Source organism: Pipra filicauda, unplaced genomic scaffold, assembly GCF_003945595.2.
Source record: "Pipra filicauda isolate LSUMZ 115617 unplaced genomic scaffold, ASM394559v2 scaffold19_size4547281_pilon, whole genome shotgun sequence".
NCBI classification, from domain to species: Eukaryota; Metazoa; Chordata; class Aves; order Passeriformes; family Pipridae; genus Pipra; species Pipra filicauda.
This window is the reverse complement of record NW_024104309.1, coordinates 759,668-783,708: the sequence shown is the minus strand read 5'-3', so window position 1 is coordinate 783,708 and position 24,041 is coordinate 759,668. Positions and strand designations below refer to the sequence as shown.

At 42.5% G+C, this 24,041-nt stretch overlaps 1 protein-coding gene and 1 long non-coding RNA gene across 2 annotated transcripts; one reads left to right on the top strand and one right to left on the bottom strand.

Moving 5' to 3' along the window:
• Positions 1 to 190: 190 nt before the first annotated feature.
• SHISAL2A (shisa like 2A) lies at positions 191 to 19,279 on the bottom strand. Its single transcript, XM_027739426.2, has 4 exons — positions 18,945 to 19,279; positions 11,045 to 11,184; positions 4,775 to 4,853; positions 191 to 698 (listed from the first exon to the last, which is right to left on the bottom strand). The coding sequence occupies exons 1-3, from the start codon at positions 19,124 to 19,126 to the stop codon at positions 4,822 to 4,824; spliced, it is 354 nt and encodes a 117-aa protein (XP_027595227.1). The 5' UTR covers positions 19,127 to 19,279; the 3' UTR covers positions 191 to 698; positions 4,775 to 4,821.
• LOC120323132 lies at positions 18,805 to 24,034 on the top strand. The gene is made up of 3 exons (XR_005563316.1): positions 18,805 to 19,102; positions 19,964 to 20,122; positions 23,909 to 24,034. It is a non-coding gene; the product is annotated as an uncharacterized LOC120323132 (long non-coding RNA).
• The last annotated feature ends 7 nt before the right edge of the window (positions 24,035 to 24,041 follow it).

Sequence of the window (24,041 nt, the reverse complement as noted above, 5' to 3'; positions counted from 1 at the left end):
GAATCTGCAAAACAATTGTGGATATTTATTTCAAGTCATTTCAGTGTATACTGCTTCCAGTTAAAACCAGAACTTCCCTGCAAAAATTCACTCTTTACTAACTTCACCTTTTGTTGGAATTCTCCTGTCAAAATAATTTCCAGATTCGTGAGGATCTTCTGAGGAAGAAAAGGTGGGGGGAAATGATCAATTAATAAAAATACAACACAAGTGCCAGATTTTATTGAGGTACTGCTTTCACATTGGTCTGTGCACCCAACAGTCACATTGGACTAAAGACAACCATGTTCATGACATGAAGACACCACATTAAGAGGGCACACAGGGAAAGCTTCAAATAAAGCTTGGTCAACATGGTGTGCCAAATTCTGCTCTGCTTGACAACTGTGTCATCTCACTGGGATTGCACAGGGTAAAGACAACTACTTGCATGAAAACGACTGACAGCAGTAGCTGGAATGTGTAAATCAAAACATACTATTTCTCAGTACAGAACCATACACAAACATATGCAGGCACAGCTTCAGATTGGCCTCTGGTTATCCACAGTGGTTGTAATAGCCAGGAAACACCTCTGGAAGAGTGAGTCAGGTTCTCAGTCACAGTCCATCCTTGCAGCTTAGGAAATCTCTTGAAGCCACTTGGCTTTGTCAGCAGCTTGTTCTGGTGGGGGCCTTGTGAAGGATGCAGCTCTGTATCTGCAAAATACCAATCAGAGTTCAGAACCAGACTGAAGAGGGGAAGCGTTTTTAACTCTGCTGCTTAGCAGAGTTGATAAGAAGATCCTACAAAAAAACCAGAGCAAACCACAGAGCTCAATCCATTTCACTGGCATTACTTCTTTCCAAGTATGTCTTTCTATTCCTAACTTTTATGATGGAAGAACACCTCTGAAGGGCATTACTACAGCTACGGAACACTAAATGCCTCCTCTGGGGGTGTATGTGGATGGGTAGCTCTGCTGATGCTCCTATGCTGTGAAAGTGAGGATTTCCCCTTGCCTGTGGCAAAGGCTCAAGGCAAAATGAGGCTAAAACAAAAAAAAAAAAAGGCTTAGCAGACAGAGTCATTCATCCAACATTTCTGTGCAGTGCCTTGTGGAAAATGCATCACTAATACCTACATTAAACCACACATTTAATTTCTTTTTAATTATAGACATACTCACAATGTGTGCCTTTAATCCTGAAAGACACCAGAATATATTCCAAACTACACTTGAGAAATTTCTTTACAAATAAATTACTCTACTGCTCATTAAAGGAGGATTGATTCCGAGGTGAAGCACAACAGCTGTTGGTACAGATGGGTTTAGAAGCAAATGCTCTTCTGGATATGCAAAAAAATGGACATGCACTGAAGTCTGGCTGGAAAACCTCAGCTAATTCAGCTACTGACAGAAGTTCTGAAGCATGAAATTTTGGATTCAAGGCAGATGGCAACTGGCAGCAAAGAGCATCCTAACCAGCAAAGAACATCACTTCAGTACTCGTTCATTAAGAGGAATGATGCTTATCTGAATTATCAGTGATGCCTTTTGTAGATTCTGGATTTTTTTTCTCCTTAAAGCTCTGAAGATGGTTATCCATTCCTGACCAACTTAAATGAAAACATGAGACGTACACATAAACATAGACTTGTCTCCTCCTCAGGACTGCCATCTGGCTGACTGCAGGCTCAGGATGAGCCAAGAGGGCAAACCCCAGCCTGGGCATGATAAACACCAACTAACCAGCTGGTCAGGAGAGGGGATTATCCCACTGTATTTAGCCTTGGTGAGGCTCACACTGAATACAGGAGGCAGTTCTGGGCTCTACAAGTTAAGAAGAATGTTAAGGTACTCAAAAGCATCCAGTGGAGGGCAACAAAGCTGGAGAAAGGGCTGGAAGGATGGCTGGAAGGACGTCCTATGAGCAGTGCCTGAGGACTTTGGACTTGTCTAGTTTGGGGACAAGGAGGCTGAGAGGTGACCTCTCTCCAGCTTCCTGAGGAGGGGAATGTGGCAGAGACTGGTGAGGCCCTGGCACAGATTGCCCAGAGAAACTGGCTGCCCCATCCCTAAAGTGTTCAAGGCCAGGTTGGATGGGACTTTGAGCAACCTGGTCCAGTGGAAGGTGTCCCTGCCCATGGCAGGGGGTTGGAATGAAATGAGCTTAAAGTCCCTTCCAACCCAAATCGTGCTGTGATTCTGTGATCTCTTCTCCCTAGTATCCAGTGATAGGGTGCATGGGAATGGTTCAAAGCTGTATCAGGAGAGGTTTAGACTGGACATTAGGAAGCATTTCTTTATTACTTAGTCAAATATTCTCCCTTAGGTATATTTGAGGATTTGGTTTCTCCTTTTTTATTGCATCTCACCTTTTTTATTTCAGAACACTTCTCCAGGGTACTGAGATAATTCTGAAAGGTAGTTTTGCCCCAGAGTCTTGCAACCCTTCCCAGGGTGGTGTCATTCATAAGTTTTATACATATCCTCCTTAGTCCTTCAGCCAAGCTCTTACTATTGAAGTGGGATAGAGCACCGAGACATCCTTCTTCCCTCCAAAAATGTGTTTGAGAATGAGTCACTGAAAACTTCTCTTTGATTGCATTTTCATAAAGATCTGTAGTCATAGCCACTTGTTCTCACTTATCTGATAGGCAAAATTACCTTGACAAAGAGAGAAATTACACTGGTTTGTCGTGATTTGTCTTCATGAAATCTGTGTCACATTTTTCTTGTGCGTAACTCAATTGTTTAATAATGCAATATGTTATCAATCTAAGTTAGAAGCAATGCCTCCAGCTGCCTAGTTCCTCTCCTTTCCCTTTTTAAAGCTAAAAGCTGTGTTTGCCCTTTTGCTGGAAAAGCACACAAACAAACTTGAACTGTGTGTTGAACCACACCAGTTGTAACAGGGGTCCTGTTCCTAATTAAAACCCAATGAATTTGGCAGAGGAATTCTGCATGCTAAATCAAATCTAATTGGCACCTGTAGCTTTCTCACAGCAGTAGAAAGTGATGGAGTCTGGCTTAACACTGCAGTGTGGAGTGGCTCCCCATGACAGGTGTGGGCACGGAATCTGCAACCAGCAGAGGTGAAAAGCAGAGGACAAAAAGCAACTTGAGACCTGGAATTTCTACCAACACTTAACCATATTATCTGTTGAGGTTCAGAGAAGATCCTTGCCTCCTTTTTCCTTTTCACGTAGTTTCCAGCTCTTCCACTGTGGATCAGGAAGAAAAAGGCTCACAGGCTAAGGACGTCGTTTTCCTGGATTTAGCTCCAAAAGAGGTCTCAGGTATTTTGAGTCTTCATGATAATGCCAGCCTCATTTTGCCAACACAAAGAGTTGGGTAATTCATGCACAAAAAAAGGCTCTAAATTTTTTTGTCTTTATATAATGCACGCATTCAAACACTAGAGAAGTCCTTTGCAGCTGGCCTTTCGTTCTCTCCCTGTTTCTCTCTCCCTGGAAGCAATAGTGGTCTGCAGGCTGCACTTCAGGGCACCCCAGAAACAGGAGCTTCTCTGCCACAGTGCAAGGCAGGCAAGCAGAAGCATGAGGAAATGAGTCTCATGGCCCTCAGAAAGCAATGCCACATTCCCAGACCTCAGCTCGTCTCAGTACTTGGCACCTGCCTCAGATATTTTCGGATTTTCTCACTACAGACGGTTTTCTGACTGCAGGATCCATTTTAGTCTTCCCATGGCATTTTTCTCCCACAAGCCATTTCATTTGCAACAGCAGAAAAAAATGTGTGGAGGTGGTTGGGAGTTTTGAAATGAATTTTGTTACGCTGAAGTATTTTTATGAGGACCAGCAGCCCAAACCAACCCGTTGTGCCCATAAAGAGCACTGAGAAAGGTGCATTGGCACTTGGGATGCACAGGGTGCCTTTTTTCAAGGGTACAAGAGAAAATACATGAAGTAGGGAACTCCTGACACATTCTCTTTCCTGCTTATCTGAGAACAACCTGCTGAGCAAGGAGGACCTCTTATTTTTCCTGTGACAGACACTGCTGATCCGCAGCTGTTCTCACATTCTGTGCCTGCCTAGCCATGAGCTTTCACCCCCTGCAGAAAGTAAAATGTGTGTTTCATGCCACCTGAAGTCCTTTGCATTATTGATAAATTCCTCTTAAGCCTGAAGTACAACTCATCTCTCCTGGCACACATTTTAAATACTATTTTGCATGGTCTGTGTCATAGGCAGTATGACCTTTAAACAGGATTTCAGCATTGGTTTTTATCAAGTTTCTGCCAAGGTAACCCCCTCCAGTTCTCTGTCAGACTTGACTCAGCACTCACAGGTGGCATCCCCCCCGAAAGCAAAGTATGACTAAACTGCCCAGCAGACACCTCACTGCTCTCACCCTTTGTCACACAGGAGACTTTCTAGCAGTTCATCACTAAAGAAATTCTTCTGAATAAGTTACAGTGTTTGCCTCCTTAGTATAAGCTCTGGTGCATCCAGGACAGCATCAGGGAAAGGACAAAGACAGCATAAGGGGAATATAATCTTCTCTGGCACATAACCATGATGGAGTATTCATGTACCAGTAAATCAGGAAGAGATTTGTCTGTGGAAGGACTCTGTCCAAGTCTCTGCAGATACATCCCTGTGCAAGGGCAGCATCAGGGCAGTGTATAAATAAATCAGAGACAGTTGCCACTGCTTTTCAGAAAGTTAAAAAGAAAGAATCATGGCATTTTATGGAATCCATATAAAACAGAGTAAAGAATATACAAATACAATAGAGTAAGATGAAAATAAGTGTTCTCACAGTACCTATTTTCTTTACAGCATTGGTAGAATCCATCCAGTGCCTCTGTTTTTTAACATACTGAACTCCCTCTGGTTTCACTGTCTGTAAAACAAAAGCATTTTTAGTAGAACTAACAGCATTCTTCTTCTTTTAGTTCCAAGTAGTAATATACAGATGTGCCCACTGCACTAGAAAAAACACAGTTACTGGAATCTTCTACAATTTTTAGAGGGTAGATCAAAACCATTCCACTTTCCATTTCTGAGCCTCCAGGAGGCTACAATTATTAGCATACTTGTGTTAAAAAGGAATAAACATCAAAGGGAAGAGCAGTTTAATGTAGCAGCACTGTGGTATAAGTAGGACTTATAGCAGGGAATCAGAGTGTCTGCTACAAGAAATTGCAAGGGAAAAAAATCTCATATTCAAGAAAGTAAGTCAGAAATCTCAAACTTTCATTCCTCTCCAAACATGATCAGTTTGGATCACTACTGCCTGCACCTTCCACCCAGTGAGCCCAAAGCACTGTGTGTGTGTGTGAGGAGGTTTCTCTGCATGAAAGAAATGTTACCCATGTTTGACAGAAAGATTAAAGTGATGACATGAGCAAATAAAGCCATTTTTAGTTAGGCATTTCACCAGTTGCCCAGAAAATCTGTAGTTCTGGCAGCTCCCATCTTTTGAGCCTTTGCTTTTTACACTTAGTAGCATTCAAATGTTTTCCAGAGCACAACTTCACAGGTTAAAGTAAGTAATAGTTTATTACAATTCCACTGGCTAACTGATCCAGACACCTGCTTGGAGCAGAATGGCTGGAATCTTTGGATTCAGTGCAGACAACTCGAGTTTGCCCAACTGCTCAGAATAACTAAAGCAAAGGCAGCCCTGCAGGGAGGGACAAGAGATGCTCTGCCAGCATCACTGATACCTGCTGACAGCTGGGAAAGCAAAGCTCTAGAAGGACTTTCCTGACCACACTTTAAACTCAATTTATTTTCTTTCTTACCTGATATTCATTCTTTCATTCCTTTCCCATTTTCCTCGTTCTGTTTCCCACCCTAATTTCCTGCTACTGTGCTTCCCGTGCTATTCCCCGTATCCATGAACAACAGCTCATACTTTGAGTCCCTCCTCTCACTTTTCACTGCCCTAAATCTCCACTTGCTTCCCACCCTCCAGGCTCCCTCTCCATGTCCCCAAGCAGCCTGACCCTGCTCTCCAGCCCCCCCCCAGTCACTGCTCCACTCCCTGGCCCTCCAAGGCTTTCTCCATCCCCTCTGGAATTGTTGCCTCCCTGCTCTGCTGCTCTCAACTCCACCACTCCCAAGCCTTTTCCACATGCTCCTGGCACATTCAGGTGCTTGCAGTTTTCTCCTTTATCTACCAGCTCCAAACCTCTCCCTGCTCCCTCCTCTCATCTAAGTCTCCTCATGGAGCTCATCAATCTTCCTTGCAAGCCAAGTTTCCTTATATTTCCCAACACCCTCCAGCCCAACACCGTCTTGGACCTCATCTTCCACTTTTCCACTGCTTGGGCCAACACAAAGAACAAAGAGAATTGAAAAGATAAGCTTAACAGGGCAGGGTACTTCTGTAGGAGAAAGTGTATAGGGAAGGGATTAAAAAACAGGTTCCCTGAATCCAAAACAGAAGAAAAGTTGAGAATTCTAGTATTTTAATTAAAAAAAACAAACATCTGACACAAAGCAAATTGGGCAAAGGAATTATTTGGTTTTGAGGTGTATTGAAAGTTGCACTTTATTTTGTTTGAATTGAACAAGCTGCAGTTTGGTTTCAAAGATGTCAAAATGGGATTTAAGCCAAGATCTCAGTTGAAACCAACTACATGAGTTATTTCAGCTGTGATAAAAAACAAACAGAAAAAGTAAAAAAAGAAAAAAAAAATTCTACTCAGTTATAGAGGAAGGCACCTTATTTTTGAAGCCTACACCAGCTATAGGTATTTTTGCAGTAAAAAACCTGATTTAATGAGCTGCAAAAATCTCACTGCTACAAGAAGGTTTCAGAAATTTAAAATCTAAGGAGTCCAACAAAAACATTTCCAAATTTAATCTTTCCTAGTGATGTACCCTCCACTAAATTTGAATTCCCGGGTCCAAACCAGAAAATTTCTTCTTCTTTTTTTTTTTTTTTTTTTTTGAACAGTTGAGCCCATTTGGCTGATTTTTCCCCATATACAAATCTGAGGCAGATTATTGGTGAAGACAAAAGTAACTTGACTGGGGAAAATTTAAGGCCAGCTACCAGAAGAGCATAGAGTTGCCATTATTGATAAACCTGGAAAGCAAAGTTATCAGTGCACACTCCAAAAGCCAAGCAGTGTGTCTGAATTCAGACAGCAGCTACCTGCTTTCAGAACCAAGAGTCAGATAATTCTACTGAACTAAGAAGGGGAATGTGTGAGACTTCGGTACCTTTTCATCAAAATATCTGAATATCTCAAGTATTTGCATCATGCCCCATGAGGAATCTTTAATTAAGGAGAGAAATAGGGACAGGAAGGTCATCTGGCTATTTTTCAAGCTGAGTTTTTCCTTTTAATTAAATGAAACCATGAACTTTTGCATACTATGATGTCATTGCTTTGCAAGAACAAGAAATTAATAACTTCTATTAAAGCACATTTTTCCCAGCACTTCTGATTAATTTACAAGGTCACAGTTCTCTTCACACTCCAACCCAAAGGTCCCTGCTGTCTGACTCTGAATGCATTACAGAGGTCCTCCTGTGCTAAGTTTTAGGGGAAAATGCCAGTTACCATCATAAAATACAATTTGCTATTCTTGCTTTGCAGTGATATGGAACACCTCACCTCAAAGGTCTTCCCAGATCTGGAAGAAATACAGGGGCAACTCAGAAAATGTGTTTAAAAACTTTCAAGTCACCAAAGTGGAGAGTCTCTATCTACCTTTCATACCTCTGATGGCAAAGCCCATCCTAAGGAGCCAGCAGACATGGTCCCTCCTCTCCCATCAGCTGCCTGCCCAAGGGAAGTATGTGTGCATCTTTCCCCAGAGCTGAGCAGATGTGCCTTTAGATTCCTCCTGTTCTGCCTGTTTACCTCCTCTCCTGACAATTAGGCAATGTTTCCTCAGCCCTCCTTGTCTCCAGCACTGGGGGATGTTCCAGCATTATTCACTCGGCCTTAATGAAACACTTGCAATCTTTTGACTTCTTAGTTCCCTGCATTCTGAAGGGGATAAACCTTTTGAACAAAGAGAAGCTTTTGGTTAGAAGAACAAAGCATATGGCCAAATTCCCTTCTACCTTGGATAAATCCATATTTGAATGCTCAGGGCATGGATTTCTTTGGCACCTTTTTTTTACCAGCATTATAGTTTTCCAGCCTTCAAGTGGGAGAAACAGAAACATCAAAAAATGAGTTAAATGAAAAATCCTTTCTCTCAGAAAGAGCTTAAAGAGCAAAGAAAGAGCTTAAAGAGCAACTTGTATAATTAAAAAGCAAGTTCACTATGCTAAGAGGAAGTATGCTCCAAGGATTTGAGTAGTCTTGGTCTCAAAAAGCATGGCTCAATTCCTCTGTCAAGCCAGTCTTAGAGCTGGTTTTTAGAGGTAATGTAACCAAAAGGACAAAGGTCTTCTGGTTAGTGATGTCCCTTCAAAATTCCACTGGACATCAATGTCTAAACTGACACAAAGCATTAAAAACATGACAGTTCTGTCTCTTGGGAGATGGGTTATAGCATCTCCCTACTTCAGTAAGGCAGCTTTGAGGATAGAGAGGAGCAGCTGAGAAGCCCTTTGACACTTGGGCAAGGCAGAACATCAGCTCTCAAGCCAAAGCCTGTGTGAACCTCACATTGTAAGCAGAGTGCAAACGATGGAAAAGCAAGGTGTAAAGAGCTGAGACTGTCTGTAAAAGGAGAGGATTTCACTGAAAGAGTAATAAAGTACATTGCTGCTTTTTACTGAGAAATACTTGATCTGACAAGACACTAGGCTGTCAATTCCTTGAAATGCAGGGTCTTCTCATTTGCCTGTTCAGACTGTTCTTGCATATTAGGGATCAACTCTGCACTCTACACTATGATACTACAAATAGAACTGTGTAACTCCAGTAACATTTAAGGGGTTCTTCCTTCTCTATACCAGTGACTGAGCTCATTTTTCTTGAAATTCAGTGTTCAGATTAAAATGTTAATTTTTGCTAGGGCTAAAACATCCTTAGTTAACTCAGGAACCCAGTCTGTAATAGCACCAGCAGAGGCTGGTGTTATTGAAGACCATTTGTCCAAGACTAAACAGAGGCAAATTCCAGTTGATCTGCCTTTTGCAGAATCAGAAACTTTAATAAAGGCTTCACATCCACTTTACTGCTAAATTTATGATCAATCTTGAAACTATTTCTGTAAAAATTCAACTATTCCACTTCTTTCTTTGGGGGATCTTGGATGAGCCCACAGAACCATGACCAACTTTAACTATTCCATGAGGTAGGAAAGGCATACAATAATCAATTGTATGTTTAATGAAGTACAAAACTCTAACTGAGCTGATGTATTATGCATGAAATTGAACACAATAAAAAATACTGCCTTCAGAAATGAATGGTCTCTGAATGCTCCAGGGATACAGATGTTGCACAACACCTAATGTGCCACACAGCCTTCACCTAAAGGTAAGATTATGCTAGTTTAGAAAAAGCTGGGTTGAACTGAGTTCAGATAAAACTCTTGGTCCCCAGGCCTGCAGTTTCCTGAAGCTTCTAAAAACTGTTTTAATTTTTTAATTCGTTTTTATTGTCTAGATATGATTATACTCAGATCTCAGAAGAACTGGAAGAGGAGGAGAGAGGCTGTTTTCATTGTTCCCCAGGCCTGAAAGCAGCTAACCAGTCATGTCCTCAGACACTCAGACCTTGCATGACTCCCATGCAAAAGAAACCCAAGGATGATGAAAACAAGCACTCAGGCTTGTCAGTGAAATCCTTCAGCATTTCACAGGCAAAGCAACTGGCTTTCAATTTCCAGCAGCCCATCTCATGAACAGCTAAAGCTACCAGGGCTTAGATGTGAAATAATTGTCATTCAGAGCAGCCAAAGAAGCAGAATAATAAAAGTGAAAAACACAGGATGAGAGCAAAGCCAAAGCAGTGTTTAAATGCAAAGCAACAGAGCCTGAACAAAGCCCCAAAGCACGCAGGAGATGGCTGGGAAGAGGCAAAGATCTCCCAGCTTCCTGGGCTCATAACATTTGGAATCGTGAGATGGCATGCCTGCAGGAATGCTGGGTCATCAGTGGGGGAGCTTGGGATGTTGTTCACTTCATGACAGGAAAAGAGGAATACCTCTAATGCCCAAGCAGGATGTGGGTTTGCAGCGGGGTCCAACTCGGTATAGAAAGATGGAATCGCGTGGCAGCAGCGCTGCAACAGCACCTGCCTCCTTCCCAGCTCCCCATGTGCCAAACACGTCTGGCACAAAAAGGCAAGGCATGAGGAGAACAGCACTGCTGTCCTGGCAATGGATTAAGAGCTGATGTCATAGCAGGAAAACTTGAGGGAAGAAGTTGAACTGCGACACATTGAAAAGCATAATGGCAGTCTATAATTAGAACACAACCATCTTGGAGCACCAGAGCATTTTGTTCATCCCACCCAAGAGTTTATTTAGGCTGTTCTAGGTAGCAGGTCTTATTTTCACTCTCTCTCCAGGACAAGTGTGAAGTTTTCAATTTGCAGATTAGTAGCAGTTTGCTGAATGTGCGACACTCATTTCAGCAGCTTGCTCAGCTTACACAGCTCCAAAGGGAGGCTTTGCAGTTCCTGATGGCCCAAAGAACTACTTTTAGACCAAAACCTGCATCCTCTGGAGAAAAAAATAAAACACAGGAAGCTTGGCATGAAGTGGACTGTGTTAACTAGACACTCAGGAGGGGGTTTTCTCTCTATAATAGGCTAAATTACAGTAACTCATTTGTCATTTACTGCCATGGAGGTAGAGAAGCATTTTAAAATAACAAATTAAAAAAAACTGGAGATGAGGGTACTTTTTTCCCAAGAATTATTCCCCTTTTTCAACTTGTTCAACTTCCAGTGCCTAACTAAGTAAAATATACTGAGCTCATGTTAAATGTTTTGAGTTTGGTCCGGATTTCACACAGAAGGTAAAACAGCAGGACAGCTCCATTACATCTTGAGGTCCCCATCAGAAAGAAAATACACACTGTTGGACTTCTCCACATTCATTTAAAAACAGAATAAGACTTTTCCTCTGCAGGTGATTATGTACATCAAAAACAACAGGTCTTACCTGCCATCTGCAAGCTTAAACCAGTATCCAGTTTGCTGCGTGGCTTGGTGCTGATAAACAAATAACAGAGAACACACACAGTGATGATAAAAGCGAAGAGGACCACTGCTGCTATGGACAGGCCCACGAGTGCTCCAACACTAGGAGAGAAAAACAAAGAAATTAAGTGTACAAACAGCCTGGGATAACCATTAAAACAGTGGTCAGGATGATGTCTGGAGTTTACTTGTACTCAGGCATGGGACTGACTGTGTATTTTCCTGTAAACAAAAGTTTAGAGCTCAATACTTAAACTGCACAAACTGCAGTTATTTCATTGTCCTCAGAAGGGTCAATGTCATTATACAGGAGTTGAACATCTGGCCCTTGGTGACATTTCCTGTTCCCTATGCATGCTACTGCTGAGTCTGATTGAAAGTGTGTTTATGAAAATCAGAAGTAATGTCATGCAGTAACTGACATCAGAAATAAAAAGTTCTTCAGTGCAGTGCATATTCCTAGAAAAGCATAATATCACATGCACACACAGAGAGGGATTCTAGGGCTCCAGGCAGCTCAAACAACATGACTACTCAAGCTGTATTTTCAGTCTGAAAAGCCATTTTTACTGTATAAAACCCATGCAAGCCATGTTATTCAATTCTGTGAGCAGCTCTGGAGAGCAGGACAGAGTACTGTGATCACTGGTGTGTCTTTGTGTTAATGCAATAAATCTCCAGTTAAGACCAGTGAAATTCTCCCATGATCTTTGTCATGGTAAAAGGAAAACTAAAGCTGAATTAGTTTACACACAATTTCAAAGGCACCAAAGAAGCAGGAACTTAATTTCTCAGGCCAAACATACAGTAATATGTAGGTTTAATCAAGATACTACTCCTGCAGGATAAAAGTTACTTTATACATCTCCCACAGGCACACAGTGATACAGTGTATGTATATACAGAAACCTCTCCTTATTTCCAACCCTTCTTTTCAAGTCTTTTCCTAATATAAAATGCTCATGATGAAATAAAGGCCTCAATACAGCACAGTCTAGCTGTCATTTCCTATCCCCTCCTGGGCCTTTTGATGCCTTCAGTGTTCCAGTCCTCTATTCTACAGTCCATGTCAAAGTGCTGATTTCTGGTGAAATTAAACAGCAGCCTTTTGGTCACAGATGAAGGGTCTGAGGATTGAGAATCCTTCTATTGCTGCTCTATTTACGATTTGGACAGACGTCAAAAGGAGAGAAGATAAATGAATGTTCTTAATTCTACCAGCTCCATCCTCTAGTCATAAATATGCCTTTATATATCACTGCTATCAGTGAGAAGTCAGCTCTACTGTGGCCTTGCAGAGATATAGGAAGAACTGTGCCTTGGGACGTTTTTATGAATTTTAAATTCAAGCTACTACAAAGCTTCTCCACGAGCTCCCATAGCACCAGCAGACAGTTTTGTCCACAGGAGAAACTCTTAAAACCATCAGCATGAGAACAGCAGATATCAGAATGACTTTATCATGAGTTATTGGTCAGGTTCATTAATGAGGTTTGTGCAACATTTAGCTCCACTTTAGCATAAATAAAATAATTTGTTATCAGCAAAATGACCAGTTCTGGAAAGAACAGCTTTACTCTTGTGAAGATTTGTCATGGTGTTCATCATCTGCATGAACAAGGGTGTCGTTATGTGTTTGTGCATATATGCACATATCAAGCAAATTTTTCCTTCTTGTTTTTGGCTCAAACAAAATCTGCAGGCAAGCAGGCAATCTGGAATCCGAGTATGACCCTACAGTCAGAGATCTCAGCTGGGTTCCGGCCTCATTTTTGCATTTTCACTTGGAACACCTTGACCCAAATAGACAAAACAGAAGAAATATACACCACTACAGGAGGCTGAATAGCCATCTGAACCAAGTAATACAAACAAGCTCTTCAGAAACACCTATCTGTGCTTTTTTGTTGCGAAAATACAAGCTATGTTGTAAGATTCCATTTAAATTACAGTCTGCACTGACAGTCTGCACTGAAGTACTAAGGAGGTTGCTCACCACTGTCCAAACACTCAGCAGACTCAGCTGTCCTAAAGCTGAAGAGATCAAGCACATATTAGTGATTACAGGTTTTTCTCTTCAGGCATCTGTTACCTCTCAGCTGTAGCTCTCCTCCATGCAGTTGTAGAAGATGACATTAACAGCACAGTTGTGCAATGTACAGCACAGTGCACCCTCAGCATCACTGCACAACTTGGGTAAGATGCTTTGGGAGTTACAAATGACAAAGAAAAACAGTTCCTGAAGAACTCTCCAGGTTAAAGACATCACAGTGTACGTGCCACCAAAAGTGTTTGTCGTGCTCCAGCAGCAACATGAAAAGATCTCACCCAAAACATGGAGATCAGCAGCACAAAACCAAACAGACACTCTGGATTCCACTTCCTAAATGAATCAGAAATCAGAATTCAATTTGTACTTACTCTTTTTAAACATACAATATTTCAATACCAAACTGTTGTCAAAGTGCTGAAGCCATCAACCCACTTAGAAGGTGTGGTTAAGTTCTTTAAGATTAATTTTGGGTTAAAGTTTGGGAATGGGTGGTTATTTCTTAATTTATTTAATTCAGAAGAATTTAGTGTTTTCCATAGTTCTAAACACTGATGTTTCTTAACCAGGATCTTTTCTTTCTATTTTTGCAGTTAAAGCTGTTATCGAAAACAAACCTAGCCCTCACTAAAAGCATTTTGCCATTTTCCAGCCTTTACTTTAAACATGAGCTGTCTGAAGCCCTCAGCAGTCCACATGGTAACCATCTACAGGTTTCTGGGTGTATCTTCAAGATCAGTCTTCTGACAGCAGAGACACTCAACAAGCAATTTAAAAAGTCCTTCTTGCCCACAGCTGTGGCCCCATTAGCAAGTGAAAACCTCTGCACTGACAACCCACCCAACCTGAAAGCAATGATCAAGCATAAAAATGGCGTTGAAGGCCTGGCAGTATTCACTCAATGCTTTGAATGTGAGCAATGTTAGGTTTGCTAGAAGATCCAAACAGAACTCTCCCAAGTTACTTTCCACATACAATAAAGATACAGCCACACCACACATTTCAATGGCACACCAAGTGCCACATCCAGGCCTGCAGCACAGCCAAAGGCTTTGCTCAGCAGAGGCTCCACTTGCCAGCAGCCTCCCCAGGGCTCCCCAGGCTGCTGTCCAGGGAGCTGCTCAGTGGGTCATTGACATTTCTGTCGGTGGATGCTCAGCACCACACACCCACTGTTACTTTTAGTTGATAAAATTAGTCCATCCACGCCAAGAACAGCCAGGGAAACTTTAAATATTGGCTAAGCAGATGCAGTGTTGCCCACTGGTACACTAAAAGGAAGCTCATGAGTCATCTGATCCCAGTGAATCAAATGTTCCTAATGCCATTGTTGCAGTGACGTGTTGTCTGTAGTATTTGCAAAGCAAACAGATAAATATACTCAAGAGACTGAAAGAGTGGACATAGAGGAACAAAAGACTGGCTATTTTGGAAAGCCAAAACGGACTCCTGGAGATCTGTACAGCCAAGCAAAGCTTGGCCTCAGCATTAGGTCAAGAGTATTAATTAATAAAGCATTTTGAACAACATCTATATGTGGCCTGACAAAATTTTAATCAAATATATGTTATTATATGAAACTAAAAAGATACAGCTTTGGAATGGAGCTATAATTCTATTTGATACTGACAGATGCCATTAAATTTGCAAAATAAAACTTAACTGAAGAGTGCCAAAAAAAATTCTAAAAATCTTTTAAAACAATGAGAAACAAAAAGGCTGAATTTAACTGCAGCAGTTCAGTACAAATACTACATGTTCAGCATTTCTTCCCTTCCACTCAGCTTGGGAGGCAAAGCAGATGTGATGACTGCATGTACGTGCACAGCACACAGCTCTGGAGGCTGAGCTGCTCAGTGTTTTGCTCACTAGACTTTTTTAGCATCTGTGTTCTGTTGTTTCCAGTGCTGCATAACCTTCTGGAGAAATCTGCATACCCCTGCCTTTTCCTAATGTTGCCTTCTCTGTTCCATGGGTTCCTGCACCCTTCACTCTTCTTTGCTGAGGTCAGCTTTTCAAGAAATACGTTCTAACAAAGAGAAAAAAAAGATACCGTACTATTTCATTTTAAATACCAGCAAAAAAAAAAAAAAACAAACCACAAGAAAGAATAATATTAATTACATATAATAAATTCTGGTGAAAATAGGAAATGTGTCAGAGTTGCTCAAAGGTCTGTTATTTATGATTGTCCAACAGCTCCCAGTACAGCGAGTGTTAGGATGCACTTGTCAAATACCACAGTTTTTGCAGGAGTGGAATGGGAAAAGAAGGTTCCATGTTGCTAAGGGATAGGGCAGTGTCTGGTTCTAAACATAGTACAGGCAGTAGAGATTTGGCAAGAAAATAAAAGGAATAGCATAGGCCTGCAAGTGACTATTGCTTTAGGTTGCCCAGGCTGCTGGCTTCTCCATGACCTGCTGCCGTCAGAGCTGGCTACAGAGTGCTCTGGCAATGCCTCTCCCACAGCAGGAAAAACACAAAAGGAATATGCATAGTTTCCTGAAATTCCACCTGGTGTGTCACCAAACTGAAACAATCCCTGAAATATCACCAACCATTTGTGGTGCACTCAGTCACTGCTTTCAAACTCATGGGGGGAATCAAGCAAAGGTTTAGAAAAAGGAACCTAAAGCTCTGGAGTAAAGCAAAACCTGAAACAATTACCCCATCAGAGCTTCCATTCCCTTTCTCAGTACATTCCATCTCCAGACTTACCTTGGCTAGTTTGGCTAACTCTTGTATAGTTTTAAGGGTTTTAAGTCTTAAAAGTGTGTCTTCAAAGGTTGCAAGAAGCATTATAAGAATTATTTTAACATATTGTTGTTACAAACCGATATAAGTAACTGCCTAAGACAAAGACAAGCAAGGCAGTGATCACCAAAACATTCTGAGAAGCCAAAAAATGTTATTGTTATGTTTTCCTCAAACTCCTAATGGAACTATCATGTGCAAATGTATACAGTTTTCAAAGTGCTGTGATATTGTAGCATTATCAGTGTTAGTAACTAAAAGTTATCTGATTTGTTCCTGAAAACTCTAATGAAAACAGAAATTTCAATTCTCACCACTCAGTAACTTTGCTTAGAGAGGTAAATTGTATTTATTCACCTCTTTTCTGCAATGGATATAGATAGTTATGGCAGAAGTTAAGCACAACCAAAACCCCACCAATGGCAACCTCCTTCAGTCCTTTTAGCAGTTTAGGGCCACTGTGAAAAGAAGAAGAAGAAAAAAAAGTCCTTAGGTTTCAAAGTTTGGGCCCAAATTTCTGACCTAGGTGGAGGCTAAGAAGTCACTTCTCAGACTCTAGAAAATCTTTGTAAAGAAAGACCCTTCAGAGAGGTGCTTCATTAAAGCCTCTGATGGAATTCAGTTCTTGGAGGTACTTTCAGAAAAGATCAAGCTTTATCAGTCTTCACTGCAGCATATCATCCACATGCAAAAGCAAAACCTTTTAAACTTAATCTTTCAGTACTTGAGAAGGTTTACTGTGATCAAAACATCAGACTATGCAAAAATATCATATAACATTAAAACAGTATTTGATAAGTGTAAAAAAGGACACTTGGAGACATCTTCTCACATCAGAGAAGCTGAGTAATTCTGTGTCAGTCACAGGGGTGAATGGCTGGGGGATCCCCATATTCAACCCACTCCTTGTAGCAGAGAAAGTAGATTTGAAATAATAACATGTTAAATATTAGACAAATTAAATGAATAAGCCCACAGTACTGGATAGCATTCATTCATGAGCCCTGAAGGCATTCACATGTGAAACTGCAAAACTGCTGGCCAAGGTGTGCACCCCATCATCACACAAGGCCACCCTAACAGAGGTCTGGCAGCCTGGGAGTATAACTCCAACCCGAAACAGGGCTCTAGAGGGGAACCCAGGAACTACAGACCTGAATTCCACCCCTTGCAAGATAGAAAGGTGAGAAAAAAAATAATATCATCAAGTCAAGAGGTAAACACAATGTCAGGGTGCTGAGTGCTGAATCTGAGCCTGGCTATTATTCCCAGGCCATGATGCCTCCCCTCACCCTGCCTGAATATGAGGGACAGGTCCTTTGATGGCAAAGCCACTACTCCCATCCCCCTCCTTACCACGCTCAGCCCAGAGGAAGCTGCTGGCACTTGCAGCTTTCTGACATAAAATCTTTAATAAAAGAGTCAGCATTTCTACGAGGGGAAAACATTGCCTTGTTAACCTGCTGGAGTCTATGAGGTGTCAATAGACAGATGGACAGAGGAACCCAGTGGACACAGTTAGATGTCTCAAAAAACCTTTTGATGAAGCCCCACACTGAAGGTGTGGCTAAAAAGACTGAACTGACACAGGCTTAGGGAAAGGTTTTGTTACAGATTTAAGGCTGCTTAAAAGAATAAGGAGCAAAGCAGGAGGCTAGGTGGGCTCTTTTCAGTGTAAAGAAAAGTCACTGAGACTGACTTTTCTTCAGTATCTTCATCTATAACCTAGTGAAGAATGAAATCTGAGTTTCTGATGATCCTAAGTCCCTAGAAGTGATCAAATGCTATGAGGGCAAGGAATGCTAGAAGACTTGAGGAAAACTGAGTGAGCAGGCAAAAGTGTTGTAGATGAGTTTCAGTGTACATAACATAATGTATAAACATTACAATGTATAAACAAAACCAAGCCTACAGGGCAATGAACTCAGAATTGGCAGTTCTGAACTCAAAGAAAGTTTTACAGTCATCAGTGACAGCTCACTGAAATCAGAATCAATGTGAACCAGCAGTCAAAGACATCAACAAAAAGTTGGCCAAGAGGAAGAATTTTCAGAGCAAGGCTGGAGGCAGCATTTTGCCACTCTGTAGAACCTTGCCATACCCACATCTTGAGCATGCAACTCCAGCACTGTGGAGTGAAAAACAGTATGGACGAGACGCAACTAAAACCATCAGTGGGGCACAGCACCTGCCCCAATGATAATCCAAAAGGACTAAGGCTGTTCAGCTCAGAGAGGTGAAAGCTGAGAACCGATGCACCAAACGCAAATAAAATTTTAAACATCAAGCATAAACTGAACATGCGATTGCTTTTCACCAAATCTCACAATACTAATAGTAGAGAGCACTTCAGAAAACTGGTGGGGAATAATATAAAACAGATAAAAGTCCGTATCTTTAAACAGCAGGCTGCCACCAGGGCTGCAGAAGCAGATGCTATAAGCAAGCCCAGAAAGGGATTTGGCAAAATCAAGGATATCAAGTCCATAAGAAACATAGTGAGAGCATCATGCAGAGGTGTACCAACAGCCTGACACTGCCGGCGTGGATGCTGAGGAGCCCGAGGGGAATCAGGGAGCAGCCGGGCTGGCTGTGTGCAGCTCTCCTCTCTGCTGGAGATACTCCCGGAGCCAGGCGGACCTTCGCACTGCCCCGGGAGAGCACCAGGCTGATTATCTGTCATCTTTCAAGTGGAAAGTTACGCAGTGCTTGACTTTACCACACATGGAAAAGTAGCTAAAGTCATTGGGAACTTTATGTCCGCAGCACCTTACACGCTCGGGCCCCGAGACTGCTGTTCCCCTCACACCCGAAGGGCGGGAGACATTCGAGATGCTCCATCCAGAGCCACCGAGCGTTTCCCAGCGCTTCCTTTACGAAGACCACGAGTTGTTCCCTTCAGAAACCACCCTGGCACAAGCAAAAGTCTCTCCGAGCTGAAGATGCCGCTCTCCCGCTACTCTCGGCGGGACAAGGGCAGCCTGAAAGCGCCCGGCTACAAATACCTCACCGGCCCGCCCGGAGCCTCCCCCCCGGGCAGGCACCGCCGCGCCCCTACCTGAGCCACCACATGTAGCTGTGCTCGTAGGGGAAGAAGCTGTGGGGGTCATCGCAGCAGTACTTGACGTCCTGGAAGCCGCAGCAGAACACGGCGCGGGCGTCGCCGCCCGCCCGCGGGCAGCTGAACCCGCTCACCAGCACCTTGTCGGCGTTGAGGTAACTGCTGCACTCGGCGCTCATGGTGCCCGTGCCCGCCCGGCGACTCGGCTCGGCGGCGCCCGGGCGGGAGGGGAGGCGAGGAGAGGAGAGCAGAGGAGAGAGGCGGCCGTGGCGGGCGGAGCTGGGCGGGCAGGGGGCTGCGCTGGCGGCGGGAACCGCCGCGCCCACTCCCCCCCGGGGTCGCCACAAGGCGGGAGCGGCGGGAGCCGCCCGCGCCCTGAGGGGAGGGAATAGCGGGAAGGGGCTGTGTGCGGGGGCTGCTCCCGTCAGAGCCTGGGGCTTGATGTTACCTCGGGGCTGGGTCACACGTCGAGCAGAGGTTTAGGGGGTCCGCCCTCACCCGTCGCCTCGGTGGGGTCTCAGGGCAGCCAAAGCAGGGAGGTCATGGAGAGGGATCCCACCTCTGTTATACTCAGAAGCCCTTGGGGGAAAAGCTTCACGTAAAACTTAATGTTTCTGAGAGATCAATCTCCTACTCTTTCCAGAGGGCATTTCAGGGTACTTTTCTTAAAAAAATGGGGCTCAAGCAGTCACCGTTACCTGTATGAAAGAGCCTCTCCTGAGGGAAGGGTAAGCAGATCTCAGCTCCAGACGACACATCTGCCTGTAGTGCACTCTCTGCATGTGATTTGGCTCATGGAAAAAAGGGTAATAAGAAGCCTCTGGGAGAGCAATGGGATGCTTACCGTCTCCTCTAGATCCAGGAGAGCCTGGATCAAGTGCTTTACCACACAAGCGACCTCCTCAAGGAAAAGTTCAGGTTTTAGAGAGAAAGGGAAGTCGTGCAATATTAATAGAGCTTGACTTGAACTAGTAAGACCGCATTAAGTCAGCTAGCACTTTACACTTTGATTTCAGGTCTTGCCTTGACATGAACTCCAGGCAAGTGGAGTGTCGTCTTCCAGCTGTCGGGCAAAAGTAAGAGCCAGGAGTGATGGCAGCTCAGGGAGGTGCAGCCCTGCAGGATCTGAAGGTGGACAGGCTGGTGGATGGGCACCATCAGCAGCGCCAGGCAAGGTAAGATACTGAGTCCATCCAGGAGACAGGGCAGGAGGCAAGTTACGTACAGCATAGGTCTAAAGTTCATTCAGGAGGACTAACAAGCAATCCAGGATAGCAGGAGACAACACTGAGCTTAGGAAAGGTCAGGCTGCCCCAGCTGAGCTTAAATGTGGCTCCTGGACCAACGGGCAGAGGGTGTGGATGTTGTGAGGAGCCAGACGACGCTGGTCGGGGCCTGTTGGTGTCTACCTAGAGCCCTGACACTGAATCCTTCCAATACTACGTGCAGTCCCCCTGTATTAGACTGTACTTGCTAAAAAGTATAAATATTCTTCGGTTGCTTGGTTGGTTCTATTTTGTGAAATCAACCCTGACTTGGCATCAAGTGAAATGAAGTCAGAAATTCAGTCTGACTCTTTCTGCTGAATTACAGATTTGCCTTGCTAGTATTAAATATATACATGAAGAGTCAGGGAAGATTCAAATTATCAAACTGTTAAGCTTGAACAATTTGAGAATTTGACTTTAGGTACCTCAAAAACAGGCTCAACACTTAATGATGCACTGCACACAGTGAGAGGATTAATGACAGTGATGTGGCTGGTGCAAAGACTCCAGAAAAGGGGAGTCTGGGAGGGATCAATGCATATTGAACATCAACAAAGAAAAAGGCTGGATAACTATGAGATTTTGTAAGAGTTGTAACTTCACCTGAACACTTGTGTTGTTCAGGTGAAATCAGATACAATCAGATCAATTATTTTTATGATTGACTTATTTGAAATGTGTACAGGAAAATGATCTACCAAAGGCCAGAAAGCAGCCTTTTTACCTCAGTTATGTCAATAGTGTCAGTACATGTTAGGATTTAATTGTGGCTCTTGTGTTACCTGAGATTTTTTTTTAAGAGACCAATCTCCTGGTCATTTGATTCACAGTGACATGGGGACTGTTTTTCTGTGATTGAGGAGAGTCTCTAAGGAGGGAAGGATGGGTGAATCTCAGCTCAAAAGCTATCAGTTGGTTGGCCTGATAGTGTGTACGCACCAGTCAGTTAAACAACATGTGGTGTGGTTGAAACCAAGAAGTAGAGTGGTAAATGTCAGGGTTTTGGAGACTGGTTCAACACTTCTGAGATGTTGTCAATACTGTGTCCAAAACACAGACCTAAATAAGTCCTACAACTTCCCAGGATGGAGAAACATCTAATTCCAGTCTAATAGGTATTAGTCTTTTGAAATATCTTCATGTACCTTGTTCAGTTGCTAATAACTATTTTCTTCCAAAACCTGAATTCCTGTCTTTGTTTTTCTCTCTGATTCTCTTTATCCCTCTGTTGTTTTTTTTTAACTCATCCTTGGTTTGTTTCCACCAAGGTTCTGTTCATACCAAAATTCAACAACCAAGGCAAAGAGAATTGATTCCAGGAGTCATTCAATTCACCTTTTCAACTGAGTATTCCCAAATCAAATGGTCAAGAGATATAGAACATTCTTGGTTATTTTTGTATTTCACATTGTTATTTTACTTTTGGAGATTTTTCTCCTATTATTCAGAACTCAGCTAACTATTTTCCTCTCAGAATTATTACTGCAGTGATTTCAAACAAATAAAGTGAGCTATCACAGTTTTATGCTCAGTCTTACGCAGATTTCCACTCGTACTTAATAAGACAGAGTTGGAGTAAGGGTGGATTTTTTTCTCCAAACTTCATGAAATTTTGTTTCAAAGAAAGCTAAAATGTTCTGAAGTGGCAAAATCTTTTTTTTTAGCAATCAGTGTACTCATTTATATCATGCAGTAAGTTTATACTTGCTGTGATTATTGGGTGACAATAATTAGCATGCTCTGTTGTTCCAATTATTTGGAAAGATTTATTTGAAACATTAGAACTGACTTAATCTACCTCAGTGACTGAGTTAACTATGTAAGTGCTGGAGGATTGAAATAAAAAAACATTCTCTTTTGATGACATTCAGGGTTTGAAGTAGGAGTGGGAAGCTCTTCACTGACCAGTGGATGATGTGCATCATCTTTTATGTCAGAAGAAAACCACATCAACTTCTTTTCTCATTCCAACTACAAAATACAGACCTCTTCCAGCAAGAGCCAGTGGTTTGAAACTCATAAAATATGCTGTCCTTGCTCTCTCTTCACTATTACCAATATCAGTTTAAGTTACTACACAGATCCCTACAGCACTTCTCTCTGCTGAGTGAGGAGCGTGTTTCAACCTAACAGTGAGATCATCCAGCTTTCAGAAAAACACAGATCAAAGACCTTTGCAGGATATGTGTCAGTAACAGACAAATTATCTAGGTAATTCAGGAGCAGCTTTCAGAACTGTATCCACAACAAGATACTTCTATTCCCTGAGTGCTGAATTATCATCCTTGTGAATATGAGTCTCTTCTGCAGTGAAGCTCCAGCTCTAATTCTGATAAAATGTGCCAACTTTCTCAGATGCTTGCAACCCAGACTCTCCTGCAAATCTGTAACTGATTCACTGGCACTCATACTGGCTTCCAAGAGGTTGTTTTGGCTGTGCTTAAAGCCCTTTTCCAAAATACTTGGTGCCATGGAACTGCACCTTTGGCTTTCTCTTTCTTATAACTGTTTTCCAGCCTTCCCAATTAACTAATAAATAAAAATACATGTATGTTGTCTATGCAATAATTCAAACAGCAGCATTTTTGTAGTCTTCATCTAAACTACAATTCATGTGAAAAGCATACAGCCTCTTATTTACTTATTTACTCCACACTATACTGGCCAGCAGAACGGGGGTGCTTTCATTTTGCAGCAAATTACAAGAGTTCCTCTGGCCGATACAGCTTAGAGCAAAGGGGGCTTGAGGGAGAAGCTAAACTTCGATTTACCCATTCCCTTTAGACACAACTCATAGTGAATTTTGCCTCTGTGCTGACCACTGAGAAAAGCTGACAACAGGCATTTTCATTAACAGCTATGGGACACATTTCTACCAGCCAACCTTCTAATAAACAGAAAATCCATTATGAATTACCAATAGAGCTGTCAGATCAGCATCAATCCTCAGACCTACATGGCAAGTTTTTCCTTAAGAGCATAATCTAATTATTAATAGGCAAAGAGCTGCATAAATTACTCTCAAAAGTAATCTGGTGGCAAATTATGCAATTAAACAAAATTGCCGTGCCAAGATGGTATAACTAGCTCTGATTAGGACTAGAAACTTAAACTGACAGCAGAGTTAGTGCAGGCAACATGTTTTATCCCACATGAGTAGTAGGCAATTGAGAAAGGCAGATGACAGCATAAGGTTCAGAACAGAAAAGGGAACAGAAGTTTGAAGTGGTGCATACTTGGAGTACAGTGAGATGCTGTCACTCAGAGGACTAAAAAAGAAGGACCGATGTGAGAAGCATCATAAAGAGGACCGTCTGCTTTGGCACTCCTGTGCATTAGGGAAGGACTGAAGTCTCTCAAGGGGTCATGATGCACCTTAGGTTCTGCTCTCAACTCAGCCAGTGCACAGCTGTAAGCGAGTTGCTTCCCCGGTGTGTGCCCCACTTGAACTCTGTCCATTTGTGGCAGCGATGGAGCTGTGTGACACCTCTGGGCAGAAGAGTTTGTAGTTTGAGATCCTCTCTGTGCAAGTGGACACACGTATGAAGTATCATCATGAGTTTTTCAGGTCACTCTAGAGCCTACCAATTTTTCTGGTCATTTTAGCTGTCCTTCATACACATTATTCTTTAGTTGATTCCTCCAGTCAATACATAGTATAGATTTTGCCTTTGTACTGTCTCTGCTTCACAGAACTAAATAACGAAGAAGAAGAAAGTGATTTTAAGCATCAAGAAGTAAGAAGAGGCTTCAGTCAAAATTTTAAGGAAGAGGAAAAACCAGTGAAACACAGTGAAGTAGGAAGTTGGCACCAGTAATTTTGAGG

Coding starts and splice junctions, on each gene's coding strand:
- SHISAL2A (XM_027739426.2), bottom strand. CDS start 19,126: ATGAGCGCCGAGTGCAGCAGTTACCTCAACGCCGACAAGGTGCTGGTG. Junction 11,185..18,944: donor AGCTACATGTGGTGGCTCAG/GTAGGGGCGCGG, acceptor TTTCTCTCCTAG/TGTTGGAGCACTCGTGGGCC. Junction 4,854..11,044: donor TTTAAGCTTGCAGATGGCAG/GTAAGACCTGTT, acceptor TTTGTTTTACAG/ACAGTGAAACCAGAGGGAGT.